Here is a 26,747-nt window from a genome sequence, read left to right on the forward strand (position 1 = left end):
CGCTGAGATGGGCGGAGCTAGCTGTAGGGCTCTAAACGCGCTCTGGGGCCGCGTGGAGAGTGATGAGCGCTTCTCCAAGGTGGAATCTGCAGCACCCGAGCGCCGGCGTCCGCTGCCCACACCCCTTCCTTGCCAGCCGGCACTTCGGCGCACAGTTTTGCCCAAACCTCGAGAATAAGTGATCAGGTAACAGAGGAAGCTATCGAGGACTTGGGAAGGGATGTAGAGAGTAGAGGGGAGTTAAACAGGCACATGGAGAAGGTGGCAGGGATGGGGGGTGGGTCAGGGGCAAAAATTAATTAAAGCGCCTCTGGAATGAGGCGTTGGTAGGTAGCTTTACCTCCTTTTCTCCCGATCCCTTCAAAGTCTTTTAAAGTCGTCGCTTCCAGGTCTTACATAGATTCCTCATCCTGGGACTGTTCGCAGGGAGTTGGAAGGGAATTTATGCTCTCACTGATAGCAGGAGACTTCAGCAAATCCGGCGATTTTTTTAAGGCGCTGGTCATTGCTGCATATTGCAGCTAAGGACAGATATTCCGTATCTGTTTTCTGAACTGCTGGCACCTTCTCTGTATCATAGGAGGAAGGTTGTTAATATGGTTTTCCTTAAAAATTGAAATTCTAAATAATACCATTCCATTTTGGAGAGGTTCTTTGGCCACTCGGAAGAGAGTAAAGAAAGTTGTTAGAAAAACTCAATTAAGGAAAGGTTTAGCACCTTGGGAGGACAGGAAAAGTGGATAATGACTGGGTGTGGCCTCACCAGTCATACAAATCAGCTCTACTTACTAACAAGAGGTCCCTGTCCATCCACCACCTCCATTCCCACCCCTCAGCTGTCGAAACATCTACTTAGTCTTCAGCAATTCCCTTGAGAACTTGACTAACTTCCCTGCTTAGACAGGAAAAATTATAAAGAGACCTATGAGACAGCATTATAAAAGATAATTATGCAAACACTTATTGTGGCAACTAATAATAAGCCTAGGTGGAAGGAAAGGTATACTCTCCTCCCTTACACTCCCAAAGTCCTCGGTGGGGGATGTGGCCTGAGTATTTTGCTAATCTAGGTATAAGTTATCTAGTTTACTCAGTTGGTGACTATCTTTAAGCACAAGTCCCTAAGCTGGTTGATGTGTGAAGAACAGAATTTTGTTAAAAAAGTCATGATCTGGATTCTCAAGAATTTGAGGGAAAATATTATTTGTATACAGATACTTGCAATTTAAGGCAGTATGTGATATGTATCACAGAGGAAAAATGAGGTGCTATAAAGATACAGAAGAAGGAATTATTGAGGAGTGGCATTTGTGATATCAGGGCCTTCTCAACAGAGAAATACAGAGCTCTCTGTAGTTGGGGTATTCTTCCTCCAGGCAGGAGGAAACCACTAGAGGTGAAATGGAGCAAAATCTGTACTAGAATATGAGCTCAGCCTTTAGTCTCCCCAAAGTTATTTGACTTTTGCTGGACTTGATGGCAACATAAAAAGGTGAATAAGTCTCCAAGGAAGGCTTCACATTTACAGGTCCCTTTGTATCTCACTTCACCTTGAATATCCTTTTCTTCTGTGCATGGCTCTTTCCTTCACTTTTGCCAGGTTTTTGTTCAAATCTTAATGAATAAGACAGAAGTTCTTCAGCTACCCTTTCTACAGTAGCACCCATGTTTCCTGCTTTACTTTTCTTTACCTCACTTAATCACGCTGACATTTTCTATGAAATTTTTTTTTTTGCCATATCCCATTCTAAACTGTGAGCTCAGTGAGAGCAAAGATTGTTTATTCACTACTGCATTCCTAATACACATAAGATGACTTGACACAGAGAATACTTAATAAAGAAATAGTGAATGGATGATTGAAGACCCTCCCTGGGAAGACAGACAAGAATCAATAATTACAACATGATTATAAAAAGGACCATACAAGCAGGGTAATGCTTCAAAAAAAGAATAGAAACCGTTTCCTACACCATATAAAAGAGAGGTATGGTGTAGGTAATGGTCACAAAGTGTCATTTGCATGATATCTTAAAAGATACTAGGGTTTGTCGAGGTGTATGTGGTAGGAAGGACACTCTAGGCAGAAGGAACACTGCATGCAGGAGCTGGTATAACTAGTGTAGGATGCATGTGGTAAGAGGCAGAGAGTTAGACTCCGAAACTCTGTTAATTAAAGAGAGTGACACGTCAGTATTTGTATTCTAGAGAGATTATTAGAGAGTTCATTGAAAGGGGGTGACTGGCCATAGGAAGTTTATTTGTTATATTTTAGAGGTCTAGATAAGAGATGCTGAGTGCCTGCAGTAAAGCAGAGGTGAAGGAAAGGGAACGAAGGAGAGAGAACACACAGCAAGTAATCATCTACTAATAGATGAGATGAAAGGAGACAGGGCCAAAGCAGGAATGACCACCAGCCTCCTGACTGGGGCAATTTAGATGCATTCATGAGAAAGATACTGTGACTTCACTTTCACTGCTCTAGCTTCCATCGTTTGTATATTTATTCATCTAGCTAATATGTAAAGAACTGTGTAAGACATGGGAGACAGCATTTAAGTGACAGTCAAAACTCATTAAAATTTTAGAGATGGGGCAATTTCAGAGATAACTCATTCTCTGCCAAGAGGTTGTTTTTGTAATGATTAGAATGGAGTTTTGTATACTCATTTTCAAACCTTTCAGAACAAATTCTGAGCAGGAATTTTCAGTAGGCACCCTGAAATGAAAGACAATGCTGCTGATTTCACATTTTTAAATGCAGTCTGTTTTGCAGTTACTAATTTACTTCATTGATTAAAGGCATTTCTGGGATTAAAAAGGTTTTCAACAAGCTTAGACATGTGCTTTAGGTAGCATAATATAGATTAAGGGACAATGAAAAGGTTTCCTAAGGCTTTAACTCATTCCTGCCTTTGATAGAAATTGATTTTGTTTCCTTAGGTTATCAGCTAACCTTTTGTGACCTTCCTTTCCTTGTCTATAAAATGGAAGATATAATCTGCCATCATTTTTAATTTAGTTTACACATTGTTTGAAAAGAACCATGCCTAAATTCTGTCTCTAAGAGGTTCCACTTTTATTGTTCTGGAGTGAAGCCCATGGGTGTTTTGTTCTGTTTTGTTTTGTTAACTTCAAAGTTAAAAGGAAAATTTTTAAATTTTTGTACTTCCATGGGAAGATTTTTCTCATCAAATTATATTAAATAGGGAAAGCTTCACATTAATTGCAGAGCAATTGTTGTATATAAATCATTATGCTAAACAGTGAGGGATATAAAATCCCCACTGTTAATATAGTTGAAGAAACCAACAACAAAAACAAACATTTCCCCTTTGGAAAAGGCCCCGTTAGTAGTTTTTTTCCTAGAATTAAGGGCTTTATCAATATATCAATTTTTAAAAACCCATTCTTTTTGAACAGGATCTTTCCCAGAGCAAGGTGAGATGAAATGACTTGTGAATGTTGAGGAACTTACACTGGGTGTTAAGGTGAAAATGGATGCATCCAGACAGGAAGAGGAGACAGGTTGCAGTGGAGAGACTGGAAGTCTAAATCGGATTATAGCTGAGAGTCAGGAGGAGAGATTGCAACCATCTTAAAAGAGCCCTGAATACTTAGGGGCTTTGGATTTAATTCACCAGCTAAGAGGGAAGATAAGATGAGTAGCAAAACCAAAGCTGTGCTTCAGGACTTATAATGTGGATGAATCAATTAAAATAAACAGGGATACTACAAAGTTTGCAGTTAATCAGAAGTGGTATGGGAAAGGGCTAGCTTGATTATGGTAGAGAAATTACAAAGGGACATATTGAAGGAAAAATTAGGTGGTTGATTTGTTTAATGATGTCTGGCTTACTAGCACAGTGCCTGGAATTCTCTATATTGGTTGAATGAATGCCTCAAATTAGGCTATTGAAGTAGAAGGGTTGAATAATGAGGAAATAGAGAAAGTTGTTAGAAACCCCTTCATTCAGGAAATTTGACAGGATGAAAAAAGGAAGTAGGCAGTGGATGGATCAGTATAAAGGATTTTGAAGAGTCATCCTTAGACCTCACCTATGGGCCTTTTCTTTCGTGATTCAGTACCAGTGTCCAGGGACTGCTTCTCAGCTCTGCAAGGGAAGAAAATGAATTAACCGCCTACTGCAAGTGCAGGAGCACTGACTCATGATGACCAAACTAAAAAGTTGTACTTGTAGGCCAGAATGCCGTGTAATTACAAAGGGTATCTCAAGAACTAGGATAGGGTTTAATACCAACAGCAGAACATTGACTAATAATACCAAATTATACATCCAAATTTATACACTCAAATCTATGCACCCAAAGATTGCTTGATAAAAGCAATGATAACTGAATACCTTCTTTTTAGAGTGATTTTCCAAACCATTTCCCAGGGCCCCACCTCTGAAGACTCTAATATTGTAAATTTGAGAACCTGAGGATCCCCTGGCTTCTGTATGTCCTCCAGTTAATTCTCATATTCTCAAATCCTTCACTTGATTCTCATGTTCAGACAAGTTTGGTAAACTTTACCTAGAATTGTTCTTAATCCTTAATGGCAAATCCTGAACTGGAATGCAGCCCAGTGGTCTTGACCCTGCCTACTGGATTCCTACAACGGTTTTTTAAGGTGAAAATGTGAACCCTTCTGCTCAGCAATTTTCATACTTAAAAGACCTGATTTCTGTAGGCTCAGCATATGCTTTAGTGACTCAGCAATTGAAACAAGTTTATTTGAATATTTTTCCTCTTTTAATGTGAACAGATGGAATGAGCTTGTTTATTAATATGAGTTTGCTGTGTGAACTTTGTTTTAAGGTAACTAAATAGTGGGTAAGGGAAATTAATACCTGGTAGAATTACAACCAGTAAAACAGAAAGAATAATAAAATCTTTATATCATCATATTGCTATCCATACTGGAGCAGTGGATCTAGGCAGTCATCAGGAGCTGCTGAACTCATTAGGTGAAAATAGATGGGCGCCTAATAGTAAATGAAGCACATCAGTAGCACCTAACTCACTGACCACCCTAGTCATCACCAAAAGAGATTTCATGTGCAGCTTGGTGCAATGCAGTAGGAAAACTAGATGTATCTTTTAAGCGTTTTTTTTTTTTTTTTTTTTTTTTTAATAATTTTTTAGTTGTCCATGGGCCTTTATTTTCCATGAACCTTTATTTTTATTTATATATTTATTTATATGAGGTGCTGAGAATTGAACCCAGGGCATCACACATGCTAGGCAAGTGCTCTACCACTGAGCCACATCCCCAACCCTTAAGCATTCTTAAGAAAAAAAAGAATATGAGTAAGCATCTAGTCTACCTGTTTATTGGCAATCCTGTGACTAGAGCAGTACATTAAACCATATCTCTAGTATGCAGTTTCAAGACAAGAATAAAGGAAATTGTTGCTACTCTCAAATTATGGTCTACAAACCAGCAACATTGATATCTCTGGGAGACTGGTAAAAATGCAAATTGTCAGACCCTACCCAAGGCCAACTGAACCAGAATCTGCATTTTAACAAGACTCCATATAATTGGCTTGTATCAAGTTTGAGAAGCATCGTACAGGATAGTGACCTCATTTCTTCTACAAATAAGTGGTAAAGATAAAAAGGGACAGGAACTCTGACAGTTTATAGAAAACTTAAAAGATGTTTTCATCAAATGTCATGGTGGATGTTTTGTATCTTGACTTAAACTAACCATAAAAACATTTATTTGATAACAGGGACTTTGAATACTGATTGTATATAAGAGGATAGTAAGGAATTATTATAAAATTTTTACATAATATTATTTTTAAAGACTTTATCTCAGAGAAGATACATAATGAAGAATTTAAAATAATTTGATTCATGGGCATGGGAGAGTATTAAGATTAGTCATTATTAATTGTTGAAGTCGAGTGATATGGTGTATTTGTCAGCTTTTTGTCATAGTGACAGAATACCTACCCCCCAAAAAAAAAAATTTAAAGGAAAAAAGATTTATTTTGGCCCATGTTTTCATAGGTTTCAGTTCATGATCACTTGGTACCTTGATTCTCGGCCTGTGGTAAGACAGAACATCCTAGTGGGAGGATGTGGCGGAGCATAGCTGCTCACCTTATAAAAAAAGCAGTGAGAGCAAGGGCCTAGGGACATGATATAGTTCCCAAGGGCATATCCTCAAGGACTCACTCCTTTCAACTAGATCCCACCTCCTACAGTCTCCACCAGCTCCCAGTGGTTCATTCAGCTATGAATTCTTCAGTGGAATTATCCATTTGATGAGATTAGAGTCTTTATAATCCAAGATAACCACTTTTCAAAAACTCTACCCCTGAATGTGGGATACCTTCAATACATGAGCCTTTGGGAGACATTTCAGATCCAAATTATAACAGGTGGGTACTTGGGAGTTTATTACACCCTTTTTCCTACTTACATATGTGTACATAGTATGATAAAAATAAGTAGCAAGGCATGGAGTTGTACTTTACAATGACAACAGCAAAGATAAAAGCATCTTTTAATATTCAAGCACTTATGAAGGAAAATTTTCAAATATGGAGGCATTAAGGATGAGTTCAGAAAACGTATAATGAAAAATTTTATCTGAATATGTACTCAGTATCACATCCATTATATCAAATCAACGCCATCCTACTTGAGTAATTCTCAGAAAAGAGGAAACAATATTTCATCAGAGAAAGATATTGAATATATGTCTTGTTTTTGAGTAACTGGAGCCTTAAATGTATGAGAACATTAAAAGTGCAGCGCCTTGTGTTTTAATCAACTTTTTCACTGCTGTGACCAAAAAGACCTGACAAGAACAATTAGAGAAAGCAAAGTTTATTTGGAGGCTCATGATATCAGAGGTCTAAGTTCATAGATGGCCAATTCCCTTCCCTGGGGCTCAAGGTGAGGCAGCACATCATGGCAGAAGGGCGTGGCAGAGGAAAGCAGCTGAGGACATCACATCAGGAAGCAAAAAGAGAGAGTGTTCTCACCATGGACAAAATATAAACCCCAAAGGCACGCCGCCCAGGGAACCACCTTCTTCAGCTACGTTCTAGCTGCCTACAGTTACCACTCAGCTAGTCCCTATTAGGGAATTAATGCACTGATTAGATTAAGTCTTTTATAACCCTGCCATCTCTAAATTTCTTGCATTGTCTCACACATGAGTTTTGGGGGGATACCTCAAGTCTAAGCCTTAACACCTTGGTACACCTGTTCCCCTGCAAATGAGTTAAAAAGTCAGGCATCACATTCTGAGTTCTAGATTTAGTTATTTCATTTTTAAGGCTCATTTCTTTAGAACCAGATAATATGTTTGATTTCAACTTCAAAGATACAAACTATAAAGTATCTGATCCTACAGGTATATTTTAACTCTGCTACTCCTTTGTAGCTAAGATTTCCACCAGAACAGTTTCCACATAGCAGTTTTCCTATGTGCTAGAATTACCTGGGAAGCTTTTGAAGCTATTCTTGCCTCAAGAGGTCATAATTTGATTGGTTCAGTTCATTGATTCATGAATTTTAATACATATCAGAAGTACCTAGAGGGTGTTTAAAAACATAGATACAAACTTAAAATACCAGCTGTTTCTAACTTTCTAACTTGCTGGAGTTTTCATTGTAGGTTTGCCTTTACTCTCATAGCTCTATGCATTGCCTTCTCAGGAGCTATGCCCAGTGATTCCAACCATGGGACACATTGCCTATCCTCATGGGTCTTCCTTTGATATGTAAATGCAAGCCTCCATTACCCCTTTACTTTTTCATTCCTTCATGCCTACAAAACCAGCACCACATGGACAACACCAGGTCTGCCACTAGCTCAAGCAGTAGTGAACCCTTGCATCACAGCAACAGTAGCCTCTGAATGCCAGGATAACTGATAATGATGAAGCAGATCCTGGAGAAACAACTTTTTAGGAAGTCCCATGGGAGCAGGGTACTCCTACCATCACTTCTCAAAGCAAAGTCTTTCAAACAAGTTTTCACTTTTACATCCTTAAGCCTGGGGTGGGTGGGGACTTGCTGATTGCCAAGATGCCATCAAGGCTGTTTTCCTATTATCTCCAGGCAGAGTACTTGGTTTCTCTTCAGTGGCACTAATGTCTTCAGCAACCATGACTTAGACCATATTTTTACATGAGATTTTCTGGTTAAAATGCAAGTTTTGAAAATGTTTCTTCTCTGCTTTCTGCTTGTGATTGCCACAGTAAACCTGACTAAAAGCAGCCAGCAATAAAAATGCTACTGTCTGCATTGAAATTTCCTCCACCAGATAAACTAGTCCATCACCTTTAAACTTGGCCTCACATATGACTTCAGGACTTGAAAAAAATGTTGGCATGTTCTTTTCCAGAATGTTCATGAATGGCCTCTAATCTAGCTCCCAAAAGAGTCCCTGTTCCCCTCTGAAACCTCACAACCACAGTCTTTACTGTACCCACTCATATCAGCATTCTGGTCTTCTGAGCTCACACCAGCATCATCCCATTAAACTTTAAACTTGTCTTACAACAACACCATAAGGCTTCTTTAGCCAGCATCTCTAAACATTTCCAAACTCTCCTCACAAACCATATCTACAGGTTTCTGAACCACGTGATCAGGATAGTGAGAGCCATGACTAACCCCAGTTCTTGGTACCAATTTTATGTTATTAGTCAACTTCTCCTCCCTGTGACCCCAAACACCTGACAAGAACAATTTAGATAAAAGATTAATTTGGGCTCATGATTTTAGAAGTTTTAGTCCATGATTGGCTGGATGACTCCGTCACTTTGGACCTGAGTTGTTACGGAACATTATATGGCAGAAGGGGATGGTGGAGGAAAGCTGTTCAGTTTATGCTAGCCACAAAGCAGAGAGAAAGAGAGGGGCCAGAGACAAGTTCCTAAGGTATGCCCCCAGTGTATTACTTCCTCCAATCATGCCCCACTTACCTATAGTTTCCACCCTCTCCAAGTGTCTGTTCAGCTCTCAATCGATTAATCCACTGATGGGGTCAGAACCAGTCCTTTCTCCAAAGTCCCACTGGACATTCCTGCACTGGGGACCAAGCCTTTGATGCATGAGCTTTTGGGGAACATTTCAGATCCATGCCATAGAAATAGTCTTCAAGTGGATAGGATAAAAGCAAGAGATCTTTTCCTCATCAGCCCAAACTTTTCTTGTCCCCACATGTGTCTTAGAACCTGTTGCCAAACCACAGAGCGATGGAGAGAATTGCATCGATTGGCTGTGCAGACCCAGGGTGTGCACAGGACACTCAAGAACTGGGTGCTGGAGTTGAGGCCATCATCATCTCACCTGACAAATGTGATTATAGACATGAGAGGTTCAGCCATCAGTTTTTGCATATTTGTTTCTTTACATATTTGCTTTCTAATTTTTTTTAAATCAACCATACTAGGTGGGGTACAGTTTTGCATTTTGCTTTAAAATGTTGGTTTCCTTTTTTTTTTTTTTTTAATGATCTGATAAATTGTAACCATTGTGTCTTTCAGCATTTGAAAGTCTTGGGGTATAACTACTTCTGATGGCTGGGAATAAAGGAAGAGGACGTGCTGCCTATACCTTTAATATTGAGGCTGTTGGATTTAGCAGAGGTGAAAAGTTACCTGATGTAGTGCTGAAACCACCTCCACTATTTCCTGTAAGTACACCGACAGCTGAATTCTCAAACTGTAATTTTTCATGTTTCAGAAGTACTAGGGATTGAACCCAGGGTATTTTACCAGTGAGTTAAAACTCCATTCCTTTTTTTTTTTTTTTTTTTTTTTTTTCTTTTTCTCCATGTTTTTATTTTGAGACAGGATCTCACTAAGTTGCTGAGAGTCTTCCTAAGTTGTCAAGACTGGCTTTGAACTTGTGATTCTCCTCCTTCAGTCTCCATAGTCACATTATAGACATGCATCATCATGCCCTGCTCAGATTACTTTCTTAAAATACTAAAAACAAGCGGGCTGGGGATATAGCTCAGTTGGTAGAGTGTTTGCCTGGTACACACAAGGCCCTGGGTTCAATCCCCAGTACCGCAAAAAAAAAAAAAAAAAAAAAAAACTAAAAACAAAACTGTATATTTGTTGCTGTGGATATACTCAGTACTGTGTGTGTGAACCAAGAAATAATTATTTTTTAATTCTTGTATCTTCTATTTTTGTTATTGATGGATTATACTTATCAAAATAATATTTTAAAATGTCAGGTTAAGTTTTACAGTGGTTTCCACTCTACCATGCTTTCATCTAACAATTTTCCTCATTGATTGTATTTATAGAATATAATTTTGCTCCTTAGTATACCACTTGTTCTTTTCTTCCCACTGAACCTTTCTTTTCAGTGTTGTTGTTTGTTATTTTCCTGTTTTATCAAAGTCATTTTTGAATTTTGCTAGTTTCTCAAAATATACATGTCAGTGTTCCTTTTAAATTTAGTGCTTATGCTGCAAGCTTAACTGGCTTAGTACCTAATGTTTTAACTTTATAATTAGTTTAAAATGTAAACTTACATTTCCAGATGTGCATGTACTGTGGTTTAAAAGGTAGAATTCATAATTAACCACAAGACCTTTGCTTCACAAATCTTTTCCAATTTCTTTCTTTTTTTGGGGGGGGGGGCGGTGCTGGGGATCAAACCCAGGGCCTTGTGCTTGCAAGGCAAGCACTCTACCAACTGAGCTATCTCCCCAGCCCCATCTTTTCCAATTTCTAATGGAAAAGTCCTTCATTGGAGAATTTATGTTAGTAGAAGGTCCTGTACACATGTATGGGGGATCTAGGTGCTTATGTAAGGAGTTTCTGCTTTTTCTCTTGATATTTTGTCTTTTTGATAGTCAGTATTGCCTAAAATCATGGACAGATATCTCAGGTATAGGCATAATATCCCTTTAACAGGATTCCTCTTAACTGGGTGTGATAGTGCATGCCTATTATCCCAGCGACTCAGAAGTCTGAGACTGAAGGATCTTAAATAAGTTCAAAGTTGGCCTGGGCAGTGTAGTGAGACCCTGTCTCAAAAAAAAAAAAAAATTAAAAGTAGTGGGAATGTAGTTCACTGGCCCCAGTACCTCATCAACCAATCATTCAATCAAACAAACAAACAAGCTCTGCTACATGTTTGAGGAGATTACTTCTAAACACAAGGAATGTTAGTACATGGTGGTGTTTTATATTCAGAATAAAATTATAATTCCTTGCTGTTGCTTCAAAGGCTCTGCCTGATCTGGCTTTTCTCATGCCTTTCTCCGCCCCCTACCACTCTTGTTCTCCAGCTATGTTGGCCTCCTTGCTCTCTTAAGTCTTTGTCCCTGCTAGTTCCCTGTCTGGAACATCTGTTCTCCCATCTTTTTAAAAATTTTTTTTGTTTTAATTAGTTATACATAACAGTAGAATGCATTTCGATATCTCATATGTAATGGAGTGTAATTTCTCATCTGTTTATACATGATGTAGAATCTCACCAGCTGTATAGTTATATATGTACATAGGGTAATAATGTTGGTTTCATTCTTCTCTCTTTCCTATCCCCATTCCCCCTCCTCTCCCCGTTCTCCAATCTTTGCATGAATGCCTTGCTGATCCTATCCATATCTCTAATGTGACTTCTCCAAGAGGCCATGCATGCTTCCTCGAGTAGATCAATCACCTCCAACGTCCATGCACTCTTGTCATCCTTCCTCTGACCTCCTTTATGTATTTATGTCATTTATCACTAACTGAAATTGTATCTCACCTTATTGTATTACTTGCTTATGTCTTTCTTATTGTATTACTTGCTTGTGTCTTTCTGCCCTAGAATATAAATATGTGAGCAGGGGCTTTGACTACTTCCTCATGTTATCACCTATTGTCTAACCATGTCTAGTTTATACTAGGTGCTCATGAAATAGTTGTAGAATGAATGAATGAATGAATGAATGAGTTCTGAATCAAATTTATGTATTGTAACCTTATCCCCTGAAATAAAAAATATCTTTGCCATGTATGCTGGGAACCCTCTTTTCAATGAATATATGTATATAATTACATGTACATACACATGTGCATATGTGTCTGTGTTTACATGGAATTTTTAAAAGTCAAAATGTGACTTCAGGCTCCTCTTTTGCCATGTACTCATAATATGGGCTCCCTAACTATTTACTTCTTCATTTGTTTCATTGTATAAGATGAATAAGAGGAAATACTTGTAATACTTTGAAAGAATGAATGTTGAATTTTTTTTTTTTTTTTTTTGGGGGGTAGGTATTAGGATTAAAACTAAGTGAGCTACATCCCCAGTGCTTTTTCTTTCTTTCTTTCTTTTTTTTTTTTTTTATTGTAAACAAATGGGATACATGTTGTTTCTCTGTTTGTACATGGCGTAAAGGCATACCATTTGTGTAATCATAAATTTACATAGGGTAATGTTGTTTGATTCATTCTGTTATTTTTTCCCTTCCCCCCCACCTCTCCCACCCCTCTTTTTCCTCTATACAGTCCTTCCTTCCTCCATTCTTACCCCCCTCCCTAACCCTAACTCTAACCCTAACACTAACCCCTCCCACCCCCCATTATGTGTCATCATCCACTTAGCTTTTTCTTTTTTATATGGAGACAGGGTCTCAATAAGTTGCTTAGGGTCTCACAAGTTGCTGAGACTGATTTTGAACTTGAAATCATCCTGCCTCAGCCTCCTAAATTGCTGGAATTACAGGCATACACTACCACACCCGACTGAATGTTGAATATTAAGATGATTCTATTTATAGTAACCTCTTGATAAATGATTACTGTTATTGTTTTCTTATGCTATTGCTCCCACCAATTATATCATCAATAGTTGAGGTTAATAGGAACTAAAGCAGTTTCTCCCATTTGGGTGCCTTGAATTTTAAGCTATGGAATCACATTGTTCAATAGACAATATCACAAAATGATTATCAGTGTAGTTTTTAGGGTCAATAAAAAAATTATGCTTCTTTCATACCTCTAAATTAAGAATAAAGTAGGAATGAGCTAAAAGGTAAATAGATTACGGAAGCTTAACATCTTTTAATTACAAATGTTAGTGCCTATAAAACACCTGTCTATAAAGCTAATGAAACTGACACTTTCCAGAATATAGATGAAAGAGATATTAAAATATTTAACTTACTAAAATCATTCTTGTTTCCTAATTAAAAAAGGATACAGATTATAAGCCAGTGCCACTGAAAACAGGAGAAGGGGAAGATTATATGCTGGCCTTGAAACAGGAATTGAGAGAAACAATGAAAAGAATGCCTTATTTTATTGAAACACCTGAAGAAAAACAAGGTGTGTATTAGACTTTGATGTATTGGTATATTTGTTTGATGTTGTGATTTAATGAATGTGGATAGAACAATGATTAAGCACAAAATATGTAATCATTCAATGCTAGTTGATTTAATTTGATCAGAGATTATCAACCACCTTAAAAAATATATGGTTGATTTGACAGAAAGATACTTTATACATTTTTTGATTTTTGGGTGGAGAGGGTACCAGGGATTGAAATCAGGGGCACTTAACCACTGAGTCATATCCCTAGTCCTTTTTATATTTTATTTTGAAACAGGGTCTCGCTAAGTTGCTTGGGGCTTCACTAAGTTCCTGAGATTGACTTTGAACTTGTAATCCTTCTGTCTCAGCCTCCTAATTGACTGGTGTTACAGGTGTGTGCACACTGTGCCTGGCTTGATATTTTATTTTTAAAAACACTTCTTACAATAGAAGTTGTATATGTTCAGTGAAAATTATGAAAACCAAAAAAATTTTAATAGGTAAAAATTACCCAGGCCTATGTCTACAGAACAACTATAAATATTTTATTGTATACTCTATATTTTTTCTTTGTTAAATTGTGTCATATACTTTGTATTTTATGCTTTTTACCCAATAACATTAGCCTTTCCACATATCCCTATTATTCTTAAAAAATTCAAGGTACGAGATTTTTTTTTTTTTTTTTTTTTTTTTTCTTGCGGTACTGGGGATTGAACTCAGGGCCTTGTGCTTTCGAGGCAAGCACTCTACCAGCTGAGCTATCTCCCCAGCCCCGAGATTTTTTTTTTAATTTTTTTTTTCTTTTGTGGTATTGGGGATTAAACTCAGGGACTCTTAACCACTGAGCTACACTCCCAGCTGTTTATTGTTTTGAGATAGGTTCTCTCTGAGTTGCTGAGACTGGCCTCAAACTTATGATCCTTCTGCTTCAGCCTTCCAAAGTAGCTGGGATCACAGGTGTACACCATTGTACCTGGTAGAAAATACAAGTTTTAATGACTGTTATTCCATTGTGTAGACATAGCATTATTAATTGTAAATAATTCACTGCTGTTAGATATAAGGTTGCTTACAGTGTTTTGCTCAGGTATATAATGCTATGATTACTGTTGTTTTTATGCATACCTCTGATTATTTAATATTTAGGTTAAAAATTGAAAAACCTTGATTTTTGGCTTATCATTTATGTGTCTGATATAATAGAAAGTATAAAATATATATTCATTGATGATGCTATGGGCAGAGAGGAGATGGCTCAACAGTTTCAGAATGGAGGTGGGAAGTGGTTTTAGAGAACATGAACCCACTCCTACGTAGTTATTTAGCATAGTAGAACTATATCGATTTTCAGTTTCTGCCCTAAGTTGTTGAAATTAGAGAAATCAATATCATCTTAGAGTTCTGAAAACAATATTATTAAAACACGAGCTATTCATATCATCTCCTTCCATTCATATTGAAAATGCAGTCCATTTCTCTCTCCAAAAGAATTGACTGTGTCATGAAGTCTTATATGATGATCTTACATGTGATTGTAATAAGCATGTTAGACAAGATCATTTAATTTGCAAAACACATCTGCTTGAAGTTACATAATGGTTTGATAAGAAATATTTTACCTCAAAAATTCTTAACTTTTGGAGCTAGCGTTGTGGCTCAGTGGTAGAGCACTTGCCTGGCATGTGTGAGGCCCTGGGTTTGATACTCAGTACCACATATAAATAAATAAATAAAATAAATATAAATAAAAGATCCATTGACAACTCAAAAAATATTTTAAAAATACTTAATTTTTATTTTCATGATTATATTGCATGCTTTTGTCTGTATTTAAAAGTGAAATTAAAGCTCTCATTTTATAGATTTAATAAAGTTAAATGAACTAATAAATATTCTTAATAGAAAAAATAATACTGCAGGGTGTACTTTAGTCCTTTTAAAATTAGTCTTTTCTCTAGATTATGGGACAGGTTTATTTAACTGAATGTGGTTATTTAAGTACGTGTCTTATTTAAAAGTGTATCAAACTCATTCAAGCGTTTATGTGAGTCTTTTAAACAGGTCATTAAGAACATAATGTAGTGTGGGAATAGTTGGCTTGTACCTGGATCAAGGGGTACTTTGTTGTTGTTAACTCTTCAATAAAGTATAAAACTATGCAGAATCATTTGCTTTTGTTTCTTTTAGGAGAAATTTTATATAGAATTTCTAAATTGATACAAGTAAATTCTCCTTGAAATCCTCATGTTTACCTGTCTTTCCTGATGTAATGTGTTTAAAAAAACATTGATTCAAAATAAAGTTTTTTTTAACAAAATATATACATTCATAAGTATGTTTTTAATACAATGTATTAATTCATGTGTATATATATATAGGTTTATATATGTACACACACACAGCAGTTCCCTCTTTACTGGTGGTGGGTATTTTTCAAGACCCCCAGTGGATGCCTAAAACGAATTGATAATGGAGATGGCTACTAAGTGATTAAAGGGCAGGTAGCATATGTAGCATGGGTATGTTGGACAAAGGGATGATTCATGTCCTGAGTGGGACAGAGCTAGACTGCATGAGATTTCATCATGCTACTCAGAGCAACGAGCAATTTAAGAAATGAATTGTTTATTTCTGGAATTTTCCATTTAACATTTTCAGATCAGGTTGACTGCCAGGAGGCAAAATTGTATAGAAGGGGGACATCTGTACATAAAAACACATATATAAAATACACACTATGGATTAAAAACAATTGGCCAGGCAGAACAGAAGTACGTAGCTCTCCAGGGGAGCCATATTCCAGATGAAGTGTTGTATGGCTGTACCTCCACCAGCCTTTCCCCCTTACTCACTCTCTGGGGACATTAGGAAAGAGATTTATAGACTAATATTGAGAACTAAGTCACTAGAGACTAGTGCAAGCAATTAGGGTGGGAGATTGTAAGACTTCCTGATAATCATTTGGCTGATGGATTAGGGAATTGAAATCTGTTAAAGAACAGAGGGCATAGGCATAAATAATAGTTCTTATTGTGATACCTTCAAAGTTTATAATATTTTCAGGTGAAATTATAGAAATGATTAGTATTTTCTTTGTGATGAAATTTATTTTTATAATGTAAAAACACAATCGATATTATTTTAATGGATTTTAGTCACAAGAGTATATAGATCTTCTGGTGCAGTGCTTCAAAAAACAGCTCAGGCTCCTGAACTGCAAGTCTGCAGACATAGAGACAGGATCATGATCATAGTGATGGTTCTGTAAGCCATTTTTAGAACTTCAAAAGCTTAATAGGGATTTTACATTTATCTGCATTATGGCCACAAGGTCAGTCATTGAATAAATGAGTTTTTTTGCTTATTAATTCTCACTATATACCATCAGGGTCCTTGAGAAACAGGACCCTGGTTTCTTTTAGTTTCTTTTTGAGTAGTTCCTACTATTTGTGCTGATTGATATTCCTATCTTTCATTCTTTCATAGAGGTCTTCCAAAAAAAAGAGAAATTTACTTTAAAAAAAAACAAACTCATTTTATCTTTGCATTATCCTATCAGCTGATTGGACTCTTCTACAGATTAAAATTACACTGTGGACTCTGTTTGATCTTACTTTTCCCATATCTTGAAACAGGTTGCTAGTTCATCATCATAGTAATAATTCCATTGTTATTCATCAAGTATTCCATATTATGTTGAAGAAGAGGATTTAAAAATTTTTAAAAATGGAATAATGATTAAATTATATAAAAGAATGATACAGTATTGAAATAAATTAACACTATTATACTGTCCTTCAGTTTTCCTATTGTCTTATCTAACGTATTACATCATTTTTTTTCTTTTTCTCTTTTCCTTCCTTCTTTTTCAGTTCTGGGTGTCAAACCCAGCATGGTAGGCAAACTCTCCACTACTGAACTATTATCAGCACTTTCTATTTTTTTATTTATTGTGAGACAGGGTCTCACTAATTTGCCCAGGCTGACATTGAATTTGAGATTCTCTTATATCAGCCCACCTGAGTAGCTGGGATTATAGGAGTGTGCCCTGCTGTTATATCAGTTTCTAAGAAGATATAAAAGAAGTCTGTGGAGACCCCCCATCATTGTGATTGTTTTGTTCTATTTTAGTTTTGAATACAATTGAGAATTCAGAACTTTTCATTTTCTCTTCATAATGGCAAGAAGAAGAAAATTGACAGAGGAAGATATTTCACAATTTTTAGATGAATATGAAGATGAATGCAAAGAGATATATGCCAGCTCTCTGGGCACTAGTGATAATGGAGAAATTGATTATATGACCAAAATATCAGACTGTGAATCTTCAGATGACTGGATCTTGGATGAATTTTCTCAAATTCAAGAATCAATGAGTAAACAATACATCTTTAAGAATTAAAATGTGTTATTCTGAAAAGGAGCTCATCCCATGATACTTTTTAAAATTCTTTAATTTGTTCTAATTTGTTGTACATGACAGTAGAATGCATTTATACATTTAATAGATCATACATAAATGGAGTATAATCTCATTTTTATGATTATACATATTGTAGGATCACATTGGTCATGCAGTCATATATGTACAATATTTTGTAATAAGGGTCTGAAACATCCTTTTTGCTAAAATGCCTTTGGACCTATTTTTAATGATATTTGCACACCAGAAATTATTCAACATTGTAACTAGACAAATGCTGAAGTCAAAGGCAAAAACAAAAATGATAAATGAAACAGTTTATTGGATTGATCATATTGATGATTATAATTTTTTTTTTTTTTTTTTTTTTTTTTGCTACTGGGGATTGAACCCAGGAGCACTCAATCCCTGAGCCACAGCTGCAGTCCTCTTTTGTATTTTAGTTAGAAACAGGGTCTCGCTGAGTTGCTTAGGGACTAGATAAGTTGCTGAGACTAGTTCGAACTCGCCTCAGACTGCCTACCCACTGGGATTATAAGCGTGTGCCACCACATCTGGTGGTGATTATAAATTTAATAATGAAAATGTTTTTCAAGTATGGAGCAAAATGACTGAGCCATCTCCTCTTCAATGGAAGTGTAAGCCATCAAAGTTTTTCAAAGTATTGCATTTTGATTTTGAAAGTATTAGAAAAATAATTGGAAGTACAGTCATGATAAGGTAGAATGTATTAGAAATACTTTTGTATGTGGAATCCGATGATGCAAGTGTGAGGAGAAAACCACAATTAATGACGAGTTTGAACCCATTAAAGATGTATTTGAAATCTAAAATCAGAATATACAATATGCATGCATTGTAGGTTTTTGTATGAACAGCTGATATAGTCAACTGCATTCAAAGGATGTTGTCCATTTGGAGTAAATTTACATTCAAAAACCAGTAAAACATGAAATATAAATTTGTATTTACTGTACTTAATTTCTTAGTAAAATCTCTAGTAGTTTCGTAAGAAAAAAAACTTTATTGAAATGTAATTCACATAGGTAAAATTCACTTTTCAAATATATGATGTAGTCATTTTTGATTCAGACTGAGTTATATGCAACCAACACCACTCTAATGTTACAACCTTTTCATCATCCTGAAAAGAAACCTCATGCCCATTAGTAGACATTCTCCATTCTCCACTACCTTCAGACCATAGCTACCACTAATCTGCTTTCTGTCTTTAGGAATGTACCTGCTCTGGACAGAGCATACAAATAGAATGATATAATATGTGTCTTTTTGTGACTGGCTTCTTTCCCATAGCATAATATTTTTAAGGTTCACCATAGTACAGTATGTATTGCTATTCCCTTTTTTTTTTTTTTTTATGGTACTAGAGATTGAACCCAGGCGTGCTTAACCACTCACTGAGTCACATCTGCAACACATTTTATTTTTTATTTGAGACAATGTCTCATCAAGTTGCCTAGAGCCTTGCTAAGTTGCTGAGGCTGGCCTCAAATTGTGATTCTCCTGCCTCAGCATCCTGATTCACTGGAGTTATAGGCTTGTGCCACTGCACCCAGCCCCTTCCTTTTTATGGCTAAATACTATCCCATGAATGAATATACCACATTTTGCTTATTCACCTAACACTTGATAGACACTTGGTCAGTGATTCTTTGTGACTGTATGAATAATGCCTCTATGAGCATTCATGTACGAATTTTGTGAAGGCATTTGTTTTCATTTGTTTGGTTTATATTTAGGATCAAATGATAACTCTCCTTAACATTTTGAAGAATTGTTAAACTTTTTCTCAAGTGGCTGTACCATTTTACGTTTCCATCAATAGTGTATGAAGGCTTTAATTTCTCTACCACCTTGTCCACATTTGTTAATGTCTTTTTTATTCTAGTCATCCTGTGGGCATAAAGTGATATCTCATTGTGCTTTTGATTTGAATTTTTCAAATAACATATTTTGATCAGAATATCATGTGCTCTTTGTTCTTTTATATCTTTTCTTTGGAGAAATTTATTCATATTCTTTGACCCTTCTAAACTGGGTTCTAATACTTGGTTTTCAGTATTTCTTTATTTTTCTGTAAATTTTGGAAGTAAGTGAAAAATATTGAAAAACATAAAAAAAAAAAAGAGAATCTTCCATTGGACCCAAGTGATAAATGGCTAAAACAGTTTTTCTTAGTATACTAACATTTAAATTTTTTCAAAATATTGACTCTGTTTTGGAGAAAATTCTAAGAAAGTAACAATTGTAATACATAAACCCCTCATTTATGTTGGCCCCTTCTTATGAATGAGAACTTTGAGGACAGGATTAAACATTTAATTGGAAGTCAGTTAAATACCTAGAGAAGCCTGGTCTGGTGGTCTTCATTTGTTTTTAGTTTTCTTTCTCTTAACACATGGTACAATTAACAAGTATTTTGTTGATTATACATAATTGTACTACTTGGGAGTATTTTCCGGATATAGAAGAAAACTCGATCCTTGATTTGATCTTTGATTTTTTTTTTTATGCATTTCTCCTTTTACCTTATCATTTTCATGGCTAAATTTCTAATGCCCTTTTTATGGCGAGGTCACCTGCCAGCTTGTACTGCTGGGAAGGGGTTAGGGCCTCATCGAGGGAGTTCCTGTGGCATGGTGGGCAGGTCAGAAGCAAGAGCCACAACCACGGCTCTCTTCTGGTCCTTGCACACTCAGAGGGTCTCTACAGGGTTTTCAGTAGTTGGCATGGAAATCTTGCAGTCCCATTTCTTCCCCACAGAGTTAACACCTCAGAGTCCACACTTTCCATCTTCTACCCTTTTCTTCTCCACCCATGAGTTGTGAAAAGTTGCTCACTGAGGAGCCTAACAAAGTGATTATGTGTGTATTACATGCCAGAGGTGAGCAGGCAGCCTGTCACTTCACGTAACTACTTACTGTATCCCAGTTACCCCAGCTTTAAAGATTGGGAGCTGGAGACTACTGTTATAAGAATAAAATAGAAAATGCTGAGTAGACCTCCCTGCCCTATTGCTGATTCAACTCTGGGCTGCTTTGAATTAAGGTTGACATTCCTGCTTATCCTGACTGACTCAACTGCTTTTTGCCACCTTCTTAAGTATGTTTTTCTCATTAAACTTTCAATACGTGTTCAGAAGCACATTATATACAAATGTAGGAAACCTCCGTGAGTAAAATAAGAGATGTTATCAAATGTTTTCAATTATTTTAGAAGACTGGCATAAGTTTTTGATATTTCTAATGGATTTTTTTGTTCTTTTTTTCCCCCAGATATTGAAAGGTATAGTAAAAGATATATGAAGGTATACAAAGAAGAGTGGATACCAGGTATTACAAAACAGATGATCTTAAAATACTTTTTTGAAGATGAATTTTCTGTTTCACCATAGGAAAACAGAGTCTGGTTCATTTTCTGTAACTGACTTATAATGTAAATCTTTTGGAAACTAAGGAAAAGATTTTGATACCATAACAAGAAAGAATTAAAGTATTTTTGTTGAAGTTTTCAAAATACATTCTTATAAAAACAGGACTTGCCAAAGCCTTTTGGGTTTTCTAGATTCAGGAGCCACAATCACAATTTTAATTTGCAATACCAAAGAACTCTTACTTCTTTGCTGCTGAGTGATTTTAGAACTTTTGAGGAGAAAGCAAAACTAATTTCAGGGATATTTTAAACCAAGTCCTTGGATCTTCCTTTCTTTCAAGCAGACATAGACTAGTTTTAGTTGCCAGCATGCCTTTTCATTAGAACCATACCTAAAAGAGTTCTTTTTCAACATTTAAAATTTCACTGTGGGTATATACAGGGTAGAAGAGACTGTAGGGGAGGTCTCATTCAGCTCATTCATCTTGCAAATAAAAAGCAGTTGCTATAGAAATGAAATGATCCATCAGAGTCACTTACCAATACACTAGAACTCGGTTTTCTTCATTTAAATTCACCTACCTTTTTGTCTTTGTCCATAGTTCTATAGAAATGGCCCTTATGTAAATTTCTAAATGGCATTAATAGCATTTTAATTTTCATGATTTTAGTGCTCTATGTTTATCAACTGATGAGGTTAGGGCCCCCTGGAAACACTCTTAGATCCCTCTCATTTCTTCTACTTCATTAGTAGTCATCTCTCAAATAATTTTCTTTACATACTTATTATCTTCTATGAGTAGATTATGAAAGCAGATTCAAAGCAAAATTTATTAATTCAGGGAAAATGACTTGAGACTTAACTTTTATAAAAATGCACAATTTATTTATTAGCAGAGTGTTATTAAATCTGTTTTATATCTCTTCAATTTTCTGCTTATCTTTATGCTTAAAAATTAAAAGTAGTGGTTGGAGGGGTAACTCAGTGGTAGAATGTTTGCCTAGCATATGTGAGGCCCTGGGTTCAATCACTGGTAGCTCCCTCCCCGACTTCCCCCCAAAATTCAAAGAAAGTAAAAAAGTAGAGGAACCATTTTTAGCTAATATAAACAAAAATCATTTATTGGAGGAAATTAATTTTTCTATAACTACTTATATTTTTAAAGTTTTCAGATAATTGTTAGAATTGTTTATTTCATTTCACATGTATTAGTATTGTGGGCACAAGTTCTAATTTTTGGGAAAAAAAAAGTTACATAAGAAATATCTATCAACCAGAGAATACTATCACCGTAGTCAAATAATAAATAATATTTAACAAAAACAGTTGTAATTCTAACATCCACAAAAATTATCCTAAGATTTTGTACCCACCAAATTTTATTGCACTCTTTCAATTTTTTCTTTATAAGAGAAAATGTATCACTGTCTGCTATATTTGTTATACTTCAAGTTGAATCTATACAGTCAGATACTAAGGAATTTTATTGTCATTAAATGGGCAACTGTCATATTCTTTAAATAGTCATATCCCAGTACCACTGATTTCTGGGGGAAATGGAGATTTTTATGATTTTCTTCTTTTGTACACCAGATTGGAGAAGACTCCCAAGAGAGATGATGCCCAGGAAAAAATGCAAAAAAGGTACATTAATTAGCAATAGTAATGCAGGTAGAAGGTTGGCACTTAATTATGTTAGCATAGAATCGTCAACCTGAAGTTATGCTCAGTATTCTGAATGCTTTTTCTTAAAATATGTCTGGCGTTTTGGTTGTTATGTTAAAACTTTGTTTTTGTAGTAATTATTGATTTTTTTTGGTTGTTTGTTTAGTTGTCCTTTCTTCAATTTTGGAAATTTGGTGTTCTAGGAGAAACGTTTGAATTATGTAGAATTTTCCATTTATATATCTGCAAAATTTTTGATGATTATACTGGCAACATTTTACATTTTTTAAGTAAAACATTATGTAATTGGGAAACTGGTAAAATAGAATTATGTTGTATATGAAAATACCAAAGTATATGTTTACATTTTTTTTCTTTAGTAATTCCATTTAGTAAATGATTGAGTCTTTACTATTGTCAGATGCTGTGCTGAGAGGAATAAAACTGAGCATTGTGGCACTATCCATGCCTTCCTGGCGTTGCCAGTCAAATGTAGAAAAAGACATTAAATGAAAACGTACTGCCATCATTGGGAGGTATGGAAAGGGTTCTTCGAGGAAAAGGAATTGGAGTTGAGATTGAATGATGAGAAGGTGTTTACTAAGATGAGGTGGTTGGAGGGACATGGACAAAGATCAGGTTGTGAGAGAAAATCATGAGTTTGGTTCAGTGGTATTATTTCTGGTTCCTTTGAGATAAACATAGAAATGTTTGACTATGTTGTTGGAAACAGTAGTCATCAGCAGAGAGATGATAGCTGGAGCTGTGAGAAGGGATGAAATCATCTAGGATGAAATTAGATAATTAGGAGAAAGGAGGGTCTGAGATTGGAGGAATGCCAATATTAAATGGACTGGTAGAGGAGACTGAATCAGCAGAGAAAAGAAGCAGAAAGAGAGAGGGAGAGGTGAAACCCAGAGAGCAGAGTCACAGGAGGAAGAACCTACAACTGGGGAGAGTATTGAGAAAGTGGTCAGCAGTGTTCATGGAGATTTAACAATGCTGCAGAGAAGTTGAGTAAGATGAAGCTTGGAAAACATCAGTTTATTTTTTTAATGTCAGTCATGGATATCCTGAGGGAGAGCTTTTTAAATGACTTGGATAGGTAGAATCCAGTAAGTGAGACCTTAGGAAATGGGAACAGCTAGCATAGATGAGTCTTTAGAGAATTTGTGTATGAAGGATGGAGAGAGAAAAAGGGGAGTAGCCAGAGAGGTTAAGAACAGTGGGTTTAGCAACTAAGGAAATGCCCATTGCCTTTCTTTATTGAGGTATAATTGACATATAGTAAAGTGCGCATAGTTGAAGGATATAATTTAAGTTTTTACATATACATGTGTGTAAAAACATATCTACATATATATATATAAAAGTTGAAAGTATTTCTATCTTATTTTAAAGTCTTATTATGTAAGATATTTAGCATGAATACAGGAAGTATGGAGATACCAGAGTTATCTACTGTCTATTAAAAACCCTTGGTTTTTTTATTGAGGAAATATTTTCATAATAATGTACAAGTACCTGAAAGATACCTGTGATGTGATGTCCTCATTGATCACAAATCAGTAGTAGACTTTAAAAGACCTGGGAAAAAAAAGTGTCCATTTTAGAATTAATGTTTTAAATATTTATCATGGACTCTTCATCCTTGGAGCTTCACTTATACATTAATCTAGTAAAATTATCCAGTGTGACAGGATTCCATTTGTTAAAAAGCAAAACAACAACAAAACTCTTTCTCCCATTCTGCTCTAATATTTTTTTTATGCACATGGTGTAATTTTTTGTTTTGTTTTGTTCTTGACAAGTTTGTATTCTCCCTTTTTTAATGATGACCTCTTCAGATTTACATGAAAGTAAAAAGTACCAAAAGAGTCCAAGGTGGAAAGAGGTTTTCTTGAAGAATCAGCTGACAGGTGTTGAAAGAAACAAACAAACAAAACATTCAAATATATGTGTACACTTGGCTATATCTTGGGACAAAAATAGTCTTTCCACAATTTTGGTAATTTGATAGTTTCCCCCCAGTTATTCACATAGAATTAGGCATGATATAAAACCAAAATAATAAGTAGCAAAAATGTTGAGTGGACTCAAAACCATAACTCACTCTTTTAGTTAAGAAATTAGTAATTTGTATATTTACCTGACCATTTGTATAGTATCCATTAACAGACTTACATATTATGAAATTAAATAATTTGATAAGAAGTCCTTAGAGAAAAAGACTTCATGATGTAAGTTACATTCTTTGCTAATAGGTTTTGTCATTGATATTACGATATTTATTCAGATCTCATTCAAATGCAAGACTCTGTACCTCAGTTCGTTTTAAACAGCTTTTGCCCTCAAGGAAGGCAGAGAAAGATACAGATCATTACATCTGTCACTTTTGTTTGAGCAAACCTCACTAATATATGTTTGGGAGCTTTGAGCTTAGTTACTCCTAAAGGGGTAATTTGGTATAACTCAGTAAATTCCATCAGTTATAGGTCATCCACCACACTCTAAAAATGTAGGCTAAATGTTAATCTCTTAACAAAATTACATCTTTCTAAGCCATACTTTCCTCTGTTAATGAGTAATTTTTAGTATTTAGTCTGATTTTGGAAAAGAGATATAATATTTCTGATGATAGTGGTACAATTTTGTAGCCTGTCATAATGCTTCGGTACCCGGCAGAATCTGTGAAATAATTCTATGTTCTGTGCAGTTTCAGAATAGCCTTAAAATACAGTATTTTTATATGGGTAAAACAAATTATGTATCCCAAATCAGAACGTTTCATTTATATGCTTTGAGTTTTGAGATTTATAAAATGGGTGTGTTCAGTTTAACCATTTTACTCTTCACTCCAAAGGTAATTGGTAGTTCCTTATTTCACTGAATAAAACCTCTTTCTCATCTCTTTTACCATTAGCAAGTGCATGTTTATGTTGCACTTCTTTTTTATTTTTCAGACCTGGTAATGTTGCTTTGGTTAAAATGAAATACTGATGACGGAACAGGAAGCTGATGTAGATAAAATTTTGGGAGCATTTCCTGGTACTAAAGTGCTTCCACCTGAGGCAACATTTTGGCAATTTTGTCCCTAATGGTACTAATTGCAAGTTCAGATTTTCAGTATTTAGTAAAAATATATCTGGCTATAGTCTTAAAATATATCTTCCGAGGTGATTATCATTTATTGATTGGACATTGGAGAGGTGCAATGGTTTATTTTGTTTATTCTTTGAGGAAATAAATTCACTCTGAAAATTATGTGACTGCTTCGTATGACATACTGCTGTGCTATTCAGTATATGAAAAGGCACAAAAATATAATCACAGTTGCTGTTATAGAAAAATATGTTAACTGGTGGTTTTATTTCAGCAGACCCAAAATCCAAAAAGGCAAAAGATACAGACAAAGGTACTTCACTCGCTAATACTGCAGATGTGTTGAAAAAAATTGAGGTAGGGTTTTCTTCTTACTATAAAAGTGAACTGAAAAAATGTAAAATGATTCGTTCCTACTTTAACGTTTCAACCTTCTCTTACTTTTTAATAACATGGATTTGGCAGAAGCAAGCCCCACATGGAAGCCAATGAGAAGGTTTGAACTTTGTCAACTGGGACGAAGGGAGGAGAATCCCTCCTGTCCTTGACCACTTACCTGGCAACTTGCCTCACCTTCTATCACAGGCTTTCTTTTCCACAATATTCCTATTTTGCCCTTGTATTTTAATTATTTGTGAGAGAAGAGAAACATGAAAAGTTGTCTAAAATATAGTTTTTCCAAAAAAAAAATCTCATTTTTTTCTCCTGTTAGTGTATGTGTACTTTTTAAGATGTTTTTTCCCCATGTCTTATGACCTATATAGCAGATTCTATTGAGGAAAAATGTGTATCTTATGGAACTTAATTTTGTATCTTTTTTCTTCTTTCTTCTCCCTCTGCCCCCACATTTATT

General features: G+C 35.6%; 1 protein-coding gene and 1 non-coding gene across 2 annotated transcripts in view; both read left to right on the forward strand.

The window, feature by feature from the left end:
• The first annotated feature begins 40 nt into the window (after positions 1–40).
• Positions 41–26,747, forward strand: part of Polr3g (RNA polymerase III subunit G) — a 35,346-nt gene continuing 8,639 nt past the window's right edge. Inside the window, exons 1-6 of the mRNA XM_047556793.1 lie at positions 41–186; positions 9,528–9,676; positions 13,190–13,319; positions 21,030–21,086; positions 22,721–22,771; positions 26,172–26,251. Of these exons, the coding sequence (XP_047412749.1) occupies positions 9,560–9,676; positions 13,190–13,319; positions 21,030–21,086; positions 22,721–22,771; positions 26,172–26,251 (435 nt within the window). The 5' untranslated portion in view covers positions 41–186; positions 9,528–9,559. The remainder of the gene's footprint in view (positions 187–9,527; positions 9,677–13,189; positions 13,320–21,029; positions 21,087–22,720; positions 22,772–26,171; positions 26,252–26,747) is intronic.
• Trnat-ggu (transfer RNA threonine (anticodon GGU)) lies at positions 9,988–10,061 on the forward strand. The gene has a single exon. It is a non-coding gene; the product is annotated as a tRNA-Thr (tRNA).

The sequence above is a fragment of the Sciurus carolinensis genome, chromosome 6, assembly GCF_902686445.1.
Source record: "Sciurus carolinensis chromosome 6, mSciCar1.2, whole genome shotgun sequence".
Lineage (NCBI taxonomy): Eukaryota > Metazoa > Chordata > Mammalia > Rodentia > Sciuridae > Sciurus > Sciurus carolinensis.